The sequence below is a fragment of the Phycodurus eques genome, chromosome 5, assembly GCF_024500275.1.
Source record: "Phycodurus eques isolate BA_2022a chromosome 5, UOR_Pequ_1.1, whole genome shotgun sequence".
In the NCBI taxonomy this organism is placed as follows: Eukaryota; Metazoa; Chordata; class Actinopteri; order Syngnathiformes; family Syngnathidae; genus Phycodurus; species Phycodurus eques.
This window is the reverse complement of record NC_084529.1, coordinates 11,171,050-11,189,734: the sequence shown is the minus strand read 5'-3', so window position 1 is coordinate 11,189,734 and position 18,685 is coordinate 11,171,050. Positions and strand designations below refer to the sequence as shown.

The window sequence follows — 18,685 nt, the reverse complement described above, 5'->3', positions numbered from 1 at the left end:
ACTGAATCGGTCTTTTAAAACACTTTTATAAGGAACTAGCAATAACTTCATGTGATCTTTAGAGGAAATAAACATTTTGTCTAACAGCATGATTACTAAATTACATTATTTTGGATGTTCTCTACGTGCCTGCGTGGGCTTTCTCCTACTCCGGTTTCCTCCCCCATCCCCAAAATATGCATGGTAGGTTAATTGAAGACTCCAAATTGCCCGTAGGCGTGAATGTAAGTGCGAATGGTTGTTTGTTTCTATGTGCCCTGCGATTGGCTGGAGTAAGCTGGGATAGGCTACAGCACCCCGCGACCCTAACCAGGATAAGCGGTGTTGAGAATGGAGGGATGGATGGCTAGTTTATTCTGTGAAACAGCGCCCATTGATGGAAGCATATGAAATGACAGTCACTTGGGTTGCCAGTTCTGAATCAAATAGGATACGGTCCTAATGTACAAACCAACACACTCTGAAGAGAATAACCTCAAGATGATGATGTGAATCGTAAATCTGACATATTTGTTTATTCCGTCCTCACCTGAACATTTGGGCAGAGGCGACCAAGTTGTGAGCGAGTAATCAGGTAGATCTGGCATCCAATCATGACGAGACGTCAGTGTTTGCTGCTGCTGCAGCTGCTAGCTTTTGTCCCAGGAAAGCACAACACGGAACCGAGAAGGTAACCGTGCGTCACTACAAGGAAGGTAAATAATAAAACACCGAAGACAGACGGGAACTGCGATACGGAGTTATCTGGGTGAGTAACATCGTAATGGTGTCATGAAAAACAAGGTTTCCTGAAAAACATTACTACGCTAGCTAGCATATGCTACACGTGATAGTATGCTGGCTCAAAATACCTTTTAACACGCTTCTGCATTCATATAACAATGTTTATGACATCCTCAGATATTGCCTTGGCTATGTGACATCATACCAGTGTTATTTAGTCTTGATGTCGATCGATTAGTTAAAGTAGTATTTTAAGCGTCCAGCTCATCTGCAAATTGTTGTAATGTTTACACAGATAAAGCTGATTTTGTATTTCCTTTTTTTTTTAATCACCTTTGCTTTGCTAGTTTCCCTATCAACCGAATAGATAAGTCTATTTTTCAGGCTTACTTTAAATATAAAACTGCTCTTATATTGTTGAAATAAATATAACGCATGTAAAGCACATTGTACCCAATTTTGTTTTGCTTAGAAGAAAACGAACTTTAGTCACTTAAACATGAAATCACTGGAAGTCATGCTGATGTTTCCTACAATTCCAACCACTATACTGTACCTTCATGACCTATATGAGCTGTTTGTATCAATTTTGTACCGATGTGTTTTGTACACTGATTTATTGACGTCCTGTACCAATAAATGCCATGCCTATAGTCGCCTACTGCTGAGCTTTATCCACTGATGAGGGTGGGGCTCATTCTTGCTGATGCTAATTACTAGTTAGGTTGAGGTTTGATGCCATCTTTGTGGCTCGGTTGTTGACACAAGTGAGTTAGGGTTAGCTAACTAACTAACTTTCACAGCCCTGTCTGAAATTGCTGACATTTGTTTTTACAACCCTGGAATATTGTTATATAGCCATAGAGCCTGGGGTTGGGGGGATAAAGGCAATCTGCTAATTTTTGGGCTTTGGCTGTAGCAGATGTGGTACAGCAGCTGTGTCAAAAGGAAAGGCAGAACGCCGGAACGACATGGGAATGAAAACCCGATACCAGCCGTGTTGCGTTAAAAGCAATTGTGGGTGACAAGTATTTTATTATCATGCATGTAGTTATCTGAATGTGCAATTCATTTTAGACTTTAAAGTGCAGATATAGACACAGCAAAGATAGATAGACAGACAGAGAGCTAGGCGGACGGATGGTGACAGACTTGGAAGCACCTCAGGATCTGAGGCTAAGCGTTATTATTTTTGTGAATGCAGAATTTTTGATACAGCCCTTGTATTGGATCTCGTATGCCAGAGCCAGATGGTGGAAACAGGTAAGGCCACAAAGCGAGGGTATGGGAGGGTCTTCGGTTTAAGACCCACTGTGGCCACAGAATATGGAACTTCAAATAAGTTGCTGGAGAGACGCCAGATACCAAACGCTGGTGATGTGCCCATGAGGAATAGCAGAATCAGAATCGTCTTTATTTATAGTTATTTTAACTGTTTTAACTATTTTATTTTGTTTCACTCACCCAGTTGACTGAGAGTTGACTTCACTGACCGCTATATAGTGCTATATAGCTGCCCCTGTATTCTGTTTCATCACGTCCAATGGTTTATATGTTTTACCTTGACTTCTTGTTTTAAGCTTGTAGCCTTTTATTTTGAAGGGTACGCACCGGAACGCAGCATTTTGGTAACTTCACACGGCACCGGTGATTGTTTTTGATTTTTATTTATTTTATTTTTTTTTAAATTGATGGAACCAAATGCTATAAAACGCTGATTCCTTTCCCTACCCACCGATGAAGTACAAGGTTAGTGTTTGTGATACCGTGAGACAATGTTTATGTGAATTTTGTCCCAATTATTTTTTTTTTCAACTTGCTACGGGGAAGTTTTAGCCCAATGTTAAGCTTTTTTTTTTTGTTTGAAGACTAAAAAAAACGCTAAAAACCATCAGTGCAAAAGTGGAAGCAACCGTTTACCTTGTTTATCTTCTCAATGTTGGCATAGATGTATTTTATTGTTTCACTCACCCAGTTGACTGAGAGTTGACTTCACTGAAGCTCCGCGCGGTGTAGTCTGAGGCTCTGAGCGCGTCAGACACTACACATCGGGAAAAACTCCTTTGCACAATATAATCTTATTCCAAGTGTTGCACTGAGGCGACTGGTCATTCATTTTAACAAAGTTAAGACACACTTTTGTTTGCCGCCGTTGGGCACAAGCACGTCATCGTGCCCATTCTTCTTCGTTGATTTACGCCGCTGCTTCGTTGCTTGTCGCCACTTCTTCTTCGCGGCTGGAGGACTAGGCATCGAAACTGGGAACTGAAATTTTTAAATTTCTACGGTTCCGGGAGAATGGGAACGCCGTTTCCAATCGGTTCTCCATTCTCGATGCCCAACCCTAGTCTTGTCTTAGTACTGGGAGCGTGCAAGTCCTCAAGTGTAGATAGGGGGGTACCAACAATTTTTTTCAGCAGTTTTGACTGTCCGTTGCAGTCGGAGTTTGTCCTTTTTTGTGGCAGCACCAAACCAGACTGTGATGTATGAACACAGGACTGATTCAATGACTGTTGTGTAGAACTGCCTCAACAGGTCCTGTGGCAGGCCGTGCTTCCTCAGAAGCCGCAGGAAGTACATCGTTTGCTGGGCCTTTTTGAGGTTGGAGTTAATGTTGTTCTCCTACTTCAGGTCCTGAGAGACCTGAAGTGGGAGAACTGTGGCGAAGGATGCTTACTGAAGTCCACGATTATCTCGATTATCTCTACAGTTTTGAGCGTGTTCAACTCCAGGTTGTGCCCGCCGCACCACAGCTCCATCCGCTCCACTTCCTGTCGATGCGCAGACTCAGTCTTTGATGAGGCCGATGACTGTGGTGTCGTCTGCAAACTTCAGGAGTTTGACAGCCGGGTGCGTTGAGGTGCAGTCGCTCATGTAGACGGAGAAGATCAGCAGAGAGAGGACACAGGATCCTCGAGTAGGTCCCCGTGCCTTCAAGGTGTTCTAGGATGAAGTGCAGTCCCGTGTTGACGGCGTCATCCAGACACCTGTTTGCTCGGTAGGGAAACTGCAGGGGGTCCAGCAGGGCACCTGTAACGCTCTTGAGGTGGTCCAGCACGAGACGTTCAAAGGATTTCATGACCACAGATGTCAAGGCAACAGGCCTGTAGTCATTCAGACCTGAGATTGTAGGTTTCTTGTGGACTGGAATGATGGTGGAGCCTTTGAAACAGGATGGTACTTCGCACAGTTCCAGAGATCTATTGAAGATCTGTGTGAAGACTGGAGCGAGCTGATCCGCGCAGACTTTGAGGCAGGATGGGGACACATGGTCTGGGCCTGCCACTTTGTTAATCTTTTGTTGTTTGAAGATGCGTCTGACATCCTGTTCGTGGATGGTTAATGCAGAAGTCAGAGGTGTGATTGTGGTCCGTGGTGCGGCCGGGTGGGTGTGGGGTGTGGAAGTGTCCTTTTCAAATCTCCAGTAGAAGGTATTCAAGTCGTTGGCTATTGTTCACAGCTTGGGGGGATCTTCGCTTGTAATTAGTCAGCGATTGGAATGCATGCCAGACTGATTTAGAGTCGTTTGCGCTGAACTGATTTTCCAACTTTACTGCATAGTTCCTCTTTGCAATGTTAATTTCTTTAGTCAGCTGGTTTCTAGCTCGATTATACAGGGCCCTGTCCCTGCTTTGATATGCATCCTCCTTAGCTTGGCGAAGTTGCTTGAGTTTGGCAGTGAACCACGGCTTGTTGTTGTCGAAAGTGCGAAATGACTTTGTTGTTACACAAACCTCTTCACAGAAACTAAATATAGGATGTGACAGTCTCAGTATATTCATCCAGGCTGCCAGCTGAATTTTCAAAGACACTCCAGTCTGTGCAGTGTAAACAGCTTTGCTTCATTGGTCCACTTTTTCACTGTTTTCACTGTAGGCTTTGCGCATTTAAGTTATTGCCTGTATGTCGGTATTAAGTGAATTAAGCAGTGATCAGACGAGCCCAGTGCTGCACGAGGTTTGGCACGGTATGTGTTGTTTAGCGTAGTATAGCAGTAGTTCAAATTTGTTATTTTCCCTGGTAGGACAATCGATGTGCTGCTTGTATGTAGGGAGTTCGTGGTTGTGTTTAGCTTTGTTAAAGACCCCAAGAATAATGAGGGGTGGGTCCGGGTGTTTTTTTACAATTTCGCTGACTTGTTCAGCGAGCATTAACAGTGCGGCGTTTGTGTTAGCTTGAGGTGGAATGTATACACCAGCAAGAATGAATGATGCAAACTCATGAGGCGAGTAGAATGGCTTAAAGTTCAAAAACAGCGACTCCAAATGCGGGCTGCAGTGTGTGCTGAGTTCCGTGACGTCCGTACACCAGTTTTTGTTGATATAGAAGCATATCCCGCCGTCTTTTGTTTTCCCCAATAATTCCATGTCGCGGTCTGCCCTGTGAAGATGGAAGCCGGGAAGCATGACGGCGCCATCGGGTACATGAACTTTAATATGTTCCAAACATGATCCTGTTAACTTTATTATTATTTTCTCATTTCTTTCCAGGTTTAAATAAAGAAGGGACAACGTTAATTGATTGCCAACCTTTCCTTCATCACTTCTCCCGCCATCCTCCTATTCTTCCTACTTTCCGGAGTGATTTCCTCCTCCTATCTCACCATGGCAGCAGTGTTCCTACTCTGGCGGTGTCACTGAACTCCACCTTTGCTTACCACCATGGAGAGAAAACGCAGAAAGAAATTATTCTAGCTCCTTAGAACATTTTCATTATGGACTCACTTTTGGAGCTCTGGACCTGATATGCTGGTCCGTTCCCCTGGCCCTGATACAGGTTTTAACTGCTCAAAACTGAAAACTGAAACTGATACACAAAACAAATGATTTGTACAGTTTCACAACGCAAAATGCACCTACTACCACTGTGGGTCTCCATGTTTATGGGCCTGCTTGTAGGCTTCCTGCCTGTGGTGGGGATGGAGCCATCGCCAGAGGGAAAATCTGGCCCTGGTCAAAGCCATAACTTGGAGTCTCTCAACTCTAACTGCTCTCATCTCACTCTCAAACTAGAGTTCTCCTCCAATGTGGTGGAACATGGTAAGAAATTATTGTCATACTCAAAACATGTTTTTAATTCAGCTGAGCCACGGAAATCTGGGGGCAAGTCCTGATGAACGTTGTGATGTGTAATTTTATGTGCAACACATTTGATGTTTTTAGCATATTTGAGCATATTGTATTTAAGGCAGGGTTAACATGGAAATAATTCAATTTGTAATGACGCAGTTGAAGTTTTGTGTGTTTTCAAGCACGTTGTGTTTAATACACTTCCTTTAAATGTAAATTTAAGGATGATGACCATCACACTGGATATTTTCCTATATCGCTGCCCTAAACCTATCTCTTCACACTTTGCATCCAGAGTACATTGTGGCATTCACGGGGTATTTCTCGGCCAAAGCACGCAGCCTATACATAAGCAGCGCCCTACGAAACAAAAAGGCTGGAGCAATTCAGTGGCACATTGTTCCCAGAGAGAACCCAGCTTCTGACTTCCCCAGTGACTTTGAGCTGGTCCACATCCGACAAGCTTCACCCAGCAGTCTGCTGACCTTAGAAGACCATCCCTACATCAAGAGGGTCACTCCACAACGCAAAGTGTTCCGTTCGCTCAAATACATTCCTTGTAAGTCTGACTATAGTAGTGCTGCTGGGTAGGAAAATATCACCTGCTAGTGGAAAACAAGTTTTTATTAAAGTAGTATGAATAGTGGATATCTGAAAGGTGTTAAAATAGGACCAAACACATGCCTAGCCTGGGTGTGTTGAATTTGAATGGTGAATATGTGTGTCTAAATATATTTGTGTGTTGGGGGATGGGAGATGGGACAGAGAACGTCTGTGTTTGCTCAATCATAGAGTGAAAAGGTGAGTTAGTGTTGGCGGGGCTTGCCTGAACAGCGGGGTACACCCTGTGCCTGGCACTGGACAAAATATGCCTGTGTGGGGCGCCGCACCATTTCCATAAGACTAATATTTCTATTATTGGTTCAATGTTTTATATATTTATTTATTTTTAGTGAAATGTGGCTAAGTAAATCTTGTATAGTATAACTATACAACTATAATATAGTTGTATTATACAGTGGTTAATACTTGGACACAGTAATAAATGAATTGATCATTCTGGAAATTGTGTGGATTTGGTTGTTATTCATTGTTTTTAATTATTCACATTTAATGTAACAACTAAATACTATTAAGACTAAAAACAATAGTTGTAAAAACTGGAATCAATAAAGACCTTTTTCTTTCTGTTTTTACTTAATCTTCTCATGAAAATCGTTATTCTTTTTTTTTTATTGGAGAGGGGATTACTAGAGAAACAAATACTGATAAGCCCTTTATTAAGAGGAATGATTGAGACCCACCCAGGCATGATGAATCCCTGTGGAGCTGTGCTACTGTTTGCTAGATAAACTTGTGACGATCTAAATATGATGAGTTCAGCTCCACGCCACTGTGAGAGAGAAAATAAGAGAGATGACTTGCCTAAGTCCACAACTCATCTGTAATGATAAGTGAATATTTGGTTAAAGATTATACCTCCTGAGAATTAAAACAATTCAAATGAATCAAATATATTAATCTCTGGACTAAACTATTCACCAATTGTTGCCTTTTCTCTCCCAAGCACCAGAAACCGCTGCATCCTTTAACAGCACCCGCAGGATGCAAAAATGGCAGTCATGGCAATCGTCCCGGCCTTTTCGAAGGACCAGTCTGTCACTCGCCTCAGGTTTTTGGCATTCAACTGGGCGCCACTCCAGTCGACGCCTGCTGCGAGCCATCCCCCGCCATGTAGCCCAGATCCTGCAGGCAGATGTACTCTGGCAGATGGGACACACTGGTAAGCCTGAACAGCTTTGAAGTAGGAGAGGGGTGACTAAAACATGAAGCATCCAAATTAAAGGTGCTGAAATTATCATTATCTCTCTGTGTGTATATTTGCAGGTTCTGGTGTGAAGGTGGCAGTTTTTGATACAGGTCTGAGTGAGAAACACCCACATTTTAAGAATGTGAAGGAAAGGACCAACTGGACCAATGAGAAGACACTGGATGATGGTGAGCAGTACAAAATATGACCCTAATGTTAATGATGAAGATATGTGAATGTGTTTTATTCTGACTGTCAATTAAATTTCATCAGTGCCTTAGAAGTCTATACTGTAATGAGGTGGAAGAAAAAAAGTTGAGTCTGTCTTTGAATTTTTTTCAGGCTTGGGTCATGGCACATTTGTAGCTGGAGTGATAGCCAGCATGAGAGAGTGTCAGGGCTTTGCTCCTGACTCAGAGCTACACATATTCAGAGTGTTCACAAACAACCAGGTATAGACCTTAAATTACTGTTTTATATGATGATAATGTGCTGCAGCAATGTTAAACTTAATCACCTCTTTTTGACATGTACATCTTATTGTAATGATAGTTAACAATGTAGCAAATACAGTAAACTTCTTCCATGTCCAAATCGACCTCAAAGCCAGTAATTGTGATTTTATTTTAAATTTTTCTAATTTTATGTATTTTTGTGGTGTTTGTTGTATCGATTTACCATACAGGTGTCATACACATCATGGTTCTTGGATGCCTTCAACTATGCCATCTTAAAAAAGATTGATGTTCTCAACCTCAGCATTGGGGGCCCCGACTTCATGGATCACCCTTTTGTTGACAAGGTCAGACACTCTTGGAGTCTCTTAAAGTTGTAAAGAGTTGGAAAAAACAGGTAATGTATCGGTGTAAATGTTCAAGTCGGGCAGACACACACTTCTTTTGTCCTTAATGACAGGCATTAAACACACATTGGAATCATTTGAACAAAAATAAATAAAGAAGATTTATACACATAACAAATTTTAAATGTACAACCCCAATTCCAATGAAGTTGGGACGTTGTGTTAAACATAAAAAAAAACATACGATGATTTGGCAATCATGTTCAACCTATATTTAATTGAATACACTACAAAGACAAGATATTTAATGTTCAAACTGATAAACTTTATTGTTTTTAGCAAATAATCATTAACTTAGAATTTTATGGCTGCAACACGTTCCAAAAATGCTGGGATAGGTGGAAAAAAGACTGAGAAAGTTGAGGAACGCTCATCAGAACGGGTAGGTGCCATGATTGGGTATAAAAGGAGCTTCCCTGAATTGCTCAGTCATTCACAAGCAAAGATGGGGCGAGGTTCAGCTCTTTGTGAACAAGTGCGTGAGAAAATAGTCAAAACAGTTTAAGGACAATGTTCCTCAACGTACAATTAGCAAGGAATTTCGGGATTTCATCATCTACGGACCATAATATCATCAAAAGGTTCAGAGAATCTGAAGAAATCACTGCATGTAAGCGGCAAGGGCGAAAACCAACATTGAATGCCCGTGACCTTCGATCCCTCAGGCGGCACTGCATTAAAAACCGACATCAAGGATATCGCCACATGGGCTCAGGAACACTTCAGAAAACCCATCCACCCATCCATTTTCTACCGCTTATTCGAGGTCGGGTCGCGGGTGCAGTAGCTTTAGCAGGGACGCACAGGCTTCCCTCTCCCCAGCCTCTTCATCCAGCTCTTCCGGGGGGATCCCGAGGCGTTCCCAGGCCAGCCGAAAGATGTAGTGCCTCCAGCGTGTCCTGGGTCGTCCCCGAGGTCTCCTCCAGGTGGGATGTGCCCGTAACACCTCACCAGGGAGGCGTTCGGGAGGCATCCGAATCAGATACCCCAGCCACCTGACCTGGCTCCTCTCGATGTGGAGGAGCAGCGGGTCTACTCTGAGATCCTCCCGGATGACCGAGCTTCTCACCCTATCTCTAAGGGAGAGCCAGGACACCCTGCGGAGGAAACTCATTTCGGCCGCTTGTATCCGGGATCTTGTTCTTTCGGTCACGACCCGCAGCTCGTGACCATAGGTGAGGGTAGGAACGTAGATCGACCGGTAAATCGAGAGCTTTGCCTTTCGGCTTAGCTCCTTCTTTACCACAACTGACCGATACAAAGTCCGCATCACTGCAGACGCTGCACCGATCCGCCTGTCGATCTCCCGTTCCATTCTTCCCTCACTCGTGAACAAGACCCCAAGAGACATGAACTCCGCCACTTGGGGCAGGATCTCATCCCCAACCTGGAGAGGTCCTCCCAATCACGCCCTTCTAGGTCTCACTGTCCCCAGCGGGAGCGCTCTCCAGCACCCCCTCCAAGGACTCCAAAAAGAGTGTGTACTCTGAACTGCTGTTTGGTGCATAGGCACAAACAACAGTCAGGACCCGTCCCCCCACCTGAAGGCAGAGGGAGGCTACCCTCTTGTCCACCGGGGTGAAACCCAACTTGCAGGCGCCGAGCCGGGGGGCCATAAGTATACCCACACCTGCTCGGCGCCTCTCACCGTGGGCAACTGCAGAGTGGAAGAGAGTCCAACCCCTCTCGAGAGGACTGGTACCGGAGCCCAAGCTGTGTGTGAAGGCGAGTCTGACTATATCTAGTCGGAACTTCTCAACCTCACACACCAGCTCGGGCTCCTTCCCTGCCAGAGAGGTGACATTCCACGTCCCTAGAGCCAGCTTCTGTAGCCGGGGTCCCTGCCTTTGGCCACCGCCCAGCTCGCCAAAGTCCCTGCCTTCGGCCACCACCCAGCTCGCACTGCACCCAACCCCTATGGCTCCTCACACAGGTGGTGAGCCCATGGGAAGGTGGCCGGGCCTGCACCCATGGGGCCCGGGCCACCAGGCGCTCTCCTTCGAGCCCACACCTCCAGGCCTGGCTCCAGAAGGAGGGCCCCGGTGACCCGCGTCTGGGCAAGGGAAACCTTGCTGCCATCCAAGCAGCGTCTTTTTCTTGGACGCCCCTGCTTATTTCAGCAAGACAATGCCAAACCACATTCTGCACGTGTTACAACAACGTGGCTTCGTAGTAAAAGAGTGCGGGTACTAGACTGGCCTGCCCGCAGTCCAGACCCGTCTCCCATTGAAAATGTGTGGCGCAATATGAAGCGTAAAATATGACAACGGAGACCCCGGACTTTTGAACAGCTGAAGCTGTACATCAAGCAAGAATGGGAAAGAATTCCACCTACAAAGCTTCCACAATTTGTGTCCTCAGTTCCCAAAAGTTTATTGAATGTTGTTAAAAGAAAAGGTGATGTAACACAGTGGTAAACGTGACACTGTCCCAGCTTTTTTGGAACGTGTTGCAGCCATAAAATTCTAAGTTAATGATTATTTGCTAAAAACAATCAAGTTTATCTGTTTGAACATTAAATACCTTGTCTTCGTAGTGTATTCAATTAAATATAGGTTGAACATGATTTGCAAATCATTGTATTCTGTTTTTATGTTTAACACAACGTCCCAACTTCATTGGAATTGGGGTTGCACAAGGAGTTGTACAAGTAAATGTAAGTAAATACAACTCTGTTATTTCTGTGTCGATTCTCAGTCTACAGTCAGTCCACTGCAACTCTGTTGTGACCACCCCTCAGGACACACACCCTGCAGAGACATGTACTGTATGGAGAGACACTAAACTTTAAAATTTGAAGAAGCCTTTTGGATTAAAGGTGGAATGTCTTCAACAAAGAAAAAAAGTACAGTTGCTTGATTCAACCTTTTCTAACACCCCTGTTAAAATACCAGGCCCTATATTTAAGAATTTCAGAATATTCAGTGGACATTCCTTAAATTCTGCGTTTAGATCCTTGTAATGATACAAGATATTCATAAAGCAATTACATCATATTAGCGTTAATAAGTTACTAGGAAACCATCTCTGCCACTACGCAGAACACCAGTAATCTGTGTATCTGAAAAGAACGGTGCCATTTAGGCAGGCACGTACGCAGACATTTTTGGAGGCAGGTGCTCAAAGCAAAAAAGGGCACCCATCAGCAAAAAAGAAAAAAAAAACACTGATATATTTAACTCATATCTTTAGTTTTGTTAACATACAGTCTAATTAAATAGCCATACTCAAGTGGTAAAATAATTATAATATATATGAATATAATTATAATTATTCGACCGATCACTTTCCTTGGGGAAAATGGGCAAAAAGAGATTTGACTAACTCTGAAAAGTCAAAAAATGCAAAACATCTTTCAGAGGAATGCCGCACACTTGAAATTTGAATGCTATTGGGTCATGATCACAGACCTATCAACTATTTTGTTGCAGAAGGTTTACAGGGTTGACAGAATTCTGTTGATTAAACAAACAAAAACATGTACTTCCAAAGAGAATCAAGCATGAAGGTACTCTGAACCCATTGTTCTCCAGTGCTGGAATCTTCCAGAACTGAATGGCCAATGGTATGGAAGGCTGAAATGTGACCACCAGTGAACAACACAGTTTGTTTTGGAGTTAAATCAGGACACAATCTTGTTTTGTCATTTTAATGAAATCTTTGCAAAGAGAGAGACAGACAGAGCGGAACTTCCAGTTGCTTCGCGCCTCTCCCTGACTCTGAAGAACACGGAGGAGCAACGAAAAGTTAAACTAAAATGGGTGGGAGATGAAGAAAGAAAGAGGCCTATTCACACAGTTATCTTGTCCTTGAGAGAAAAAGGTGGCCGGTAGAGCCACTGAGAAGGGAGGAAAAAACAATTTAGCTACTAGGTACGTTTGAAAAAGTTGCACAAGAACTAAGGACTATTGAAGTAATAAAATCACACAAACTATAAAATAATATACACTATATTTTGTCACAACAAATCCCCATATTTGAGAATCAATCAATTAAATAAAAAGAAACATTAAGAAGTGACAATATGATTTGGATAACGTACTGTATTTAACAACCAACCTGAAAAAAACCCATCCAGGGTTTCACATTGTGATGTAAGTTTAAGAAAATGCTTCATAATCAGGTTGCAATTGAGACTCACAAAGAAGCTAGACCGAAGAATCCTAGTCCGGCTCAGTCATGTCATCCAAACAGTTAGCATGAGGGAAAGGTTCAGGAAAACGTCAGCCACAAGTAGGAGTGGTAAGTTTTAGAGAGTTAATGCGGGCCACACCCGAGTCATTAGTGGGTTTAAAACCAGCAAAGACTTCGTTCACATTGACGTAGGGGAGAATAGAACCTGTTTCAGTAAGGATGGTTTGGTTAATGTAATGTGAACTGATAAAAGAAGTTAAGGTGCGAGGAAAGAGTGATGACAAATTGGGATTTGGGGAAGGCACTACATGTGGGTTTGCAGCGGCATGTGGCATGAAAGAACAAACAGAAGTTAGAACGATTTTGAGAGCGTCCCACATGAAAGGGTGTAAAGAAACCAGACGTTCATACTGTAGGAAATGAAATTAGCAGAGGTAGTGGCGATCGCCTGTAACCAAAGAAGCTCGTTATAGTAGTCACGTCTCGGAAGGTGCAAAATTGTGTCAACTGTCAAAGTTGGAGCATCAATACACATTTCCGCCACAATAATTAAGGCAATTAATGCTAAACTACAGAGGAGGAGGGGGTTTGAAACCCCCGGGAGAAGTGATCATCTTCTTTCTTCTGCTGAGTTGCAGGACAGAAGTGCACAAGTGTGTGTAGTGTGTGCGCAAAACAGTTGAGGTGATGTGTCAGAGAGCTGCTCCTTTCCGGTCATGGTCAGTATTCAGCTTTATCAGGCCGGGCTTTCCGACTATCCGTTCCAGAAGGTGAAGGAGCAGTAGGTGGAGTTGAGACCATAGGAGGCACTGGAACTGTCATGCAGTGTGACACATGAACCCTCTTTCAGCAACTTTCACAGCCGTGTGAGTTACCAAGAGAACGAGAGGGGCCCAAACCAGCGTTGATATCTCCATGTCTTTCGCCGGTAGTTCTTGATCAACACGAAGTCGCCAGGTTTGATGTTGTGCAGGGGTCCGTCAGCTGCTCTGAGCAGGAGGTGTATCAAGCAGCGGCGGTTGGCACTGTTCAGGGCTGGCCGTCTGACTGTGAACCCACAAAAGTCCCCCCCACATGCGCTCGCACGCACACACACACACACACACACACACACACACACACACACACACACAAACTGTCTCCAAAACATCTAACCTTAGCTGTCCCTCTGATGAGCTCATTTCTAATTTTATCCAACATGGTCACTCCTCGAGCGAACCTCAACATCTTCATTTCCGCCACCTCCAGCTCTGCTTCCTGTTTTCTCTTCAATGCCACTGTCTCTAATCCGTACATCATGGCTGGCCTCACCACTGTTGTATAAACTTTGCCCTTCAACCTATCAGATACTCTACTGTCACATAACATACCTGACACCTTCCTCCACCCGTTCCAACCTGCTTGGACCCGTTTCTTCACTTTCTTACCACGCTCACCATTGCTCTGTACCGTTGACCCCAAGTCTTTAAAGTTCCTCCACCTGCTCCCTGCTTTCACTGCAGATCACAAAGTAATTTGCAGACATCATGGTCCACAGGGATTCCAGTCTATCCTCATCTGTCAGCCTACCCATCACCACTGCAAACAGCAAAGGGCTCAGGGCTGATCCCTGATGCAGTCCCACCTCCACCTTAAACTCCTCTGTCACACCTACAGCACACCCCACCATTGTTCTGATGCCCTCATGCATGTCCTGTATTATTCTAACATACCTCTGTCATTCCTGAGTTCCACATGCAGTACCACAGTTCCTCTCTGGGTACTCTGGCATACACCTTCTCTGTATCCGCAAAGACACAACGTAGCTCCTTCTGACCTTCTCTGTACTTTTCCATCAACATCCTCAAGCCAAATAATGCATCTGTGGTATTCTTTCTTGGCATGAAACCATACTGTTGCTCGTAAATACTCACTTCTGTCCTGAATCTAGCCTCCACTACTCTTTCCCATAACTTTGTGTGGCTCATCAACTTTATTCCTCTATAGTTCCCACAGCTCTGCACATCACCCTTGTTCTTAAAATGGGCACAAGCACACATTTCTTCCATTCTTCAGGCATCTTCTCACCCGCTAGAATTCTATTGAACAAGCTGGTCAAAAACTCCACAGCCACCTCTCCTAGATGCTTCAATTTCCTTTCTGACTTGCCACTTCCTGGTCCACCACACTTTGCTCCTCTACTCTTCCTTCTCTCTCATTTTCCTCATTCATCAACTCCTCAAAGTATTCTTTCCATCTATCCAGCACACTACTGACACCAGTAAACACATTTCCATCTCTATCCTTAATCACCGTAACCTGCTGCACATCCTTCCCATCTCTGTTCCTCTGTCTGGCCAACCGGTATGGATCCTTTTCTCCTTCTTTAATGTCCAAACTGGCATACTTGTCATCATATGCCTCTTGTTTGACCTTTGCCCTACATCGCATCTCAATGTATTCCTTTCTCCTCTCCTCGGTCCTGTCAGTGTCCCACTTCTTCTTAGCTAACCTCTTTCCTTGTATGATTTCCTGTACTTTGAGGTTCCACCACCAAGTCTCCTTCTCTCCTTTCCTGCCAGAAGATACACTAAGTACTCTCCTGCCTGTCTCTCTGATCACCTTGGCTGGAGTGGTCCAGTCTTCTGGAAGCTGCTCCTGTCCACCGAGAGCCTGTTTCAGCTCTTCCCGAAAAGCCGGACAACACTCTTCCTCTCTCTGCTTCCACCACATGGTTCTCTGCTCTGCCTTTGTCTTCTTAATCTTCCTCCACACCACCAGAGTCATCTTAGACACCGCCATCCTATGCTGTCTAGCCACACTCTCCCTACCACTACCTTACAGTCTGTAACCTCCTTTAGAGTACATCGTCTGCACAAGATATAATCCACCTGTGTGCTTCTACTGCCGCTTTTGTAGGTCACCCTGTGTTCCTGGCTCTTCTGGGAAAAAAGTGTTCATTACAGCCATTTCCATCCTTTTTGCAAAGTCTACCACCATCTGTCCCTCCAAGTTCCTTTCCTGGATACCGTACTTGCCCATTACTTCTTCATCACCTGTTTCCTTCACCAACATGTCCATTACAATCTGCACCAATCACGACTCCCTTACTGTCTGGGATGCTCAGAACTACTTCTTCTAGCTCCCTCCAGAATTTCTCTTTCACCTCGAGGTCACATCCTACCTGTGGGGCATAGCCGCTAATCACATTATACATAACACCCTCAATTTCAAGTTTCAGCCTCATCACTCGATCTGATACTCTTTTCACCTCCAAGACATTCTTAGCTAACTCTTCTTTTAAAATAACCCAGACTCCATTTCTCTTCCCATCTACACCATGGTAAAATTATTTAAACCCCGCCCCTACACTTCTCTCCTTACTGCCTTTCCACCTGGTCTCCTGGACACACAATATATCAACCTTTCTCCGAATCATCATGTCAACCAACTCCCGAGATTTTCCTGTCATAGTCCCAAGTGGAAAGACAATCATACCACCGTAAATTTGCCTCAATCAGGTGCTCGCAAGATTTCTGACATAGGAGTGCAAGGAATAATCAGAAGAGTTGTCCAAGAGCCAAGGACCACCTGTGGAGAGCTTCAAAAAGACCTGGAATTTCCAGGTACTCGTGTCACAAGGAAAACAGTGAGAAATGTACTCCCCCGCCATGGCCTGTATGCACGCTCACCACGCAAGACCCCATTGCTGGGGAAAAAAAGCTTGTTTAAAGTTTGCTGAACAACATTTGGACAAGCCACTTAAATACTGGAAGAATATAGTCTGGTCGGATGAGAGCAAAATTGAACTGTTTGGATGCCATAATGCACACCACGTTTGGAGGAGAAATTGCACTGCACATCACCCTAAAAACACCATATGGATCGTAAAGTTCGGAGGTGGGAACATGATAGTATTTGGCTGCTTTTCAGCAAATGGTACTGGTAAACTTCACATTATTAAAGGAAGGATGAATGGGCAAATGTACTGAGACATTCTAGACAAAAATCTGCTGCCATCTACGAGGATGATGAAAATGGGTGGACATTTCAGCAGGATAATGATCCAAAACATTCTGCCAAGGAAACTCTCAATTGGTTTCAAAGATAAAAAATTAAGCTGCTAGAATGGCCCAGCCAATCACCTGACTTGAATCCAATCAAGAATCTATGGAAAGAACTGAAACTCAAGATCCATAATAGAAGCCCACGGAACCTTCAAGGAATGGGCCAAAATCACACCAGAGCAATGTATGCGACTAGTTTCTCCGTACCGGAGGCATTTTGAAGCTGTCATTGCAAACATAGGCTTTTGTAAAAAGTATAAAATAAATACCAGTTGCCGTGTTCAATACTTTTTCCCTGTGTCATTTCACACTATTACACACACCTTAATGTCGTCTACTTTCTTTGTATGTATGAATGACTTGGGTTGTTCCCAACATTGGTGAAATGTTCACGTCAATAGCACCTTTGGAAATATATTTGAGAAAAATGGTGACGCGTTAAATAATAATAAATTAACTTATTGCAGCCTCTGTATTTCAAAGTTAATGTATCAATTTAAAAATGCATATTATACTTTGAAATCAACTATTTTGCAATCAAATTATCCTTTTTTGTGTTATGTTGTTACATAGTAGGAAATATGTGTTCAGATATTTGAGCTATCGTAAAAAAAAATGGCATCAAAGTGAAAATTCAACTTGAAATGGAGGGTTTCACAAAAAGCTCTTTTCTCTGTTTTTTTTTCTTGGAAACTGGTATTTCCAAGAAACCTAACTATGTTCAACTGCTGTTTACTAAAGAATGGTAAAAGGTAGAAATGTAATTTTTTCCCCCTCATGAAAGAAGAGGGTAAAATATTTCTTTTGGTTTGCTCCATGTTTCTATAGCTATGATGATGATTATTATATAATACGAAATTTCTGTAGGCCTTCACAAATCAGTCAAAATTGTCAAAAATGGCTGGAACCCGGCTCTCCCTATTTCTGAAAAACGGCTGGCATTAAATGAATTTAGCTACTATGTACATTTGAAAAAGTCACACAAGAACTAAGAACTATTTCAGTAATAAAATCACACAGAAACTATGGGATAATATAATAACAGAATATAGACTATATTTTGTCATACGTTAAATATAGTTAAAACAACACTGGGACAAGAAATACAGTATTCAAAGACTTTTTTTTTTCAAAGGTTAAATGAGAGTTATGCTTGACAAACCAGTTAGATGGGCTGGATCAGCTCCACTTAGATTCCGACGCCAGCAAGGTGGAGGTGGGGTTCTGATATGGGCTGGCATCATTAAAGATGAGCTAGCTGGACATTTTCAAGTTGAAAAAGTACTTAAAATCAACTCCAAGCTACTGTCATTTTTTTTAGAGAACACTGCATCGAGCAGTGGTTTAAAAAACACCAAACAAATAAAAACCCTGCATTTTTCAAGAGGATTTTTAATTCTCAATCAAGTTATCTCATGTCAGGTTGTTGTACAAACTGTCATTAGTGCTGCATGAGCGCTAAGTAGACAAGGAGTTCTCGCAAGACTTCAAATTCATGCCCGTCAAATATCAAAACACGGGGGGGATTGGTGAAGGGGATGGTCATTTTAAATTTTTAGATAGTGATAAATGAAGAAGAAAAATTGGTCCCGAGCAGAAACTGCACTTTTCTCATTCAGGGAAAAATGACTTGTGCTTGATCACCACTAGGGCTCTATTTGTGCATGTATTTAGAGCAACTGTGGCACCATCTCACAGATTTCAGTTGTATTGTACAGGCTACAGTTAATGATTTATCAAATGATTTGTCAAATTATATTTATTTTTTTAAACAGTGGTTTGTTCCCTTTCTATATCACTGCTCGTCTTGTCTGATTCATTTTGTAACCCTAAAAAGTATGATGGTATGTCTGTAACTTCAGTTTTTCCCTGTTCGTTCGTTTGTTTGACAGGTGTGGGAACTCACTGCCAATAGAGTTATTATGGTCTCTGCAATTGGCAATGATGGACCTCTGTATGGGTATGACAATCTCTACGCATACAACTGTTTTAACTGGGAGAAAAAAAATCAACAACATTGTCCTATTGTAATCAGTAGCAC

At 43.1% G+C, this 18,685-nt stretch overlaps 1 protein-coding gene across 1 annotated transcript in view; it reads left to right on the top strand.

Moving 5' to 3' along the window:
- The first annotated feature begins 416 nt into the window (after window positions 1-416).
- mbtps1 (membrane-bound transcription factor peptidase, site 1) overlaps window positions 417-18,685 on the top strand; it is a 56,394-nt gene continuing 38,125 nt past the window's right edge. The window contains exons 1-8 of the mRNA XM_061677475.1: window positions 417-748; window positions 5,214-5,762; window positions 6,088-6,351; window positions 7,360-7,575; window positions 7,680-7,790; window positions 7,945-8,054; window positions 8,288-8,404; window positions 18,537-18,604. Of these exons, the coding sequence (XP_061533459.1) occupies window positions 5,546-5,762; window positions 6,088-6,351; window positions 7,360-7,575; window positions 7,680-7,790; window positions 7,945-8,054; window positions 8,288-8,404; window positions 18,537-18,604 (1,103 nt within the window). The 5' untranslated portion in view covers window positions 417-748; window positions 5,214-5,545. The remainder of the gene's footprint in view (window positions 749-5,213; window positions 5,763-6,087; window positions 6,352-7,359; window positions 7,576-7,679; window positions 7,791-7,944; window positions 8,055-8,287; window positions 8,405-18,536; window positions 18,605-18,685) is intronic.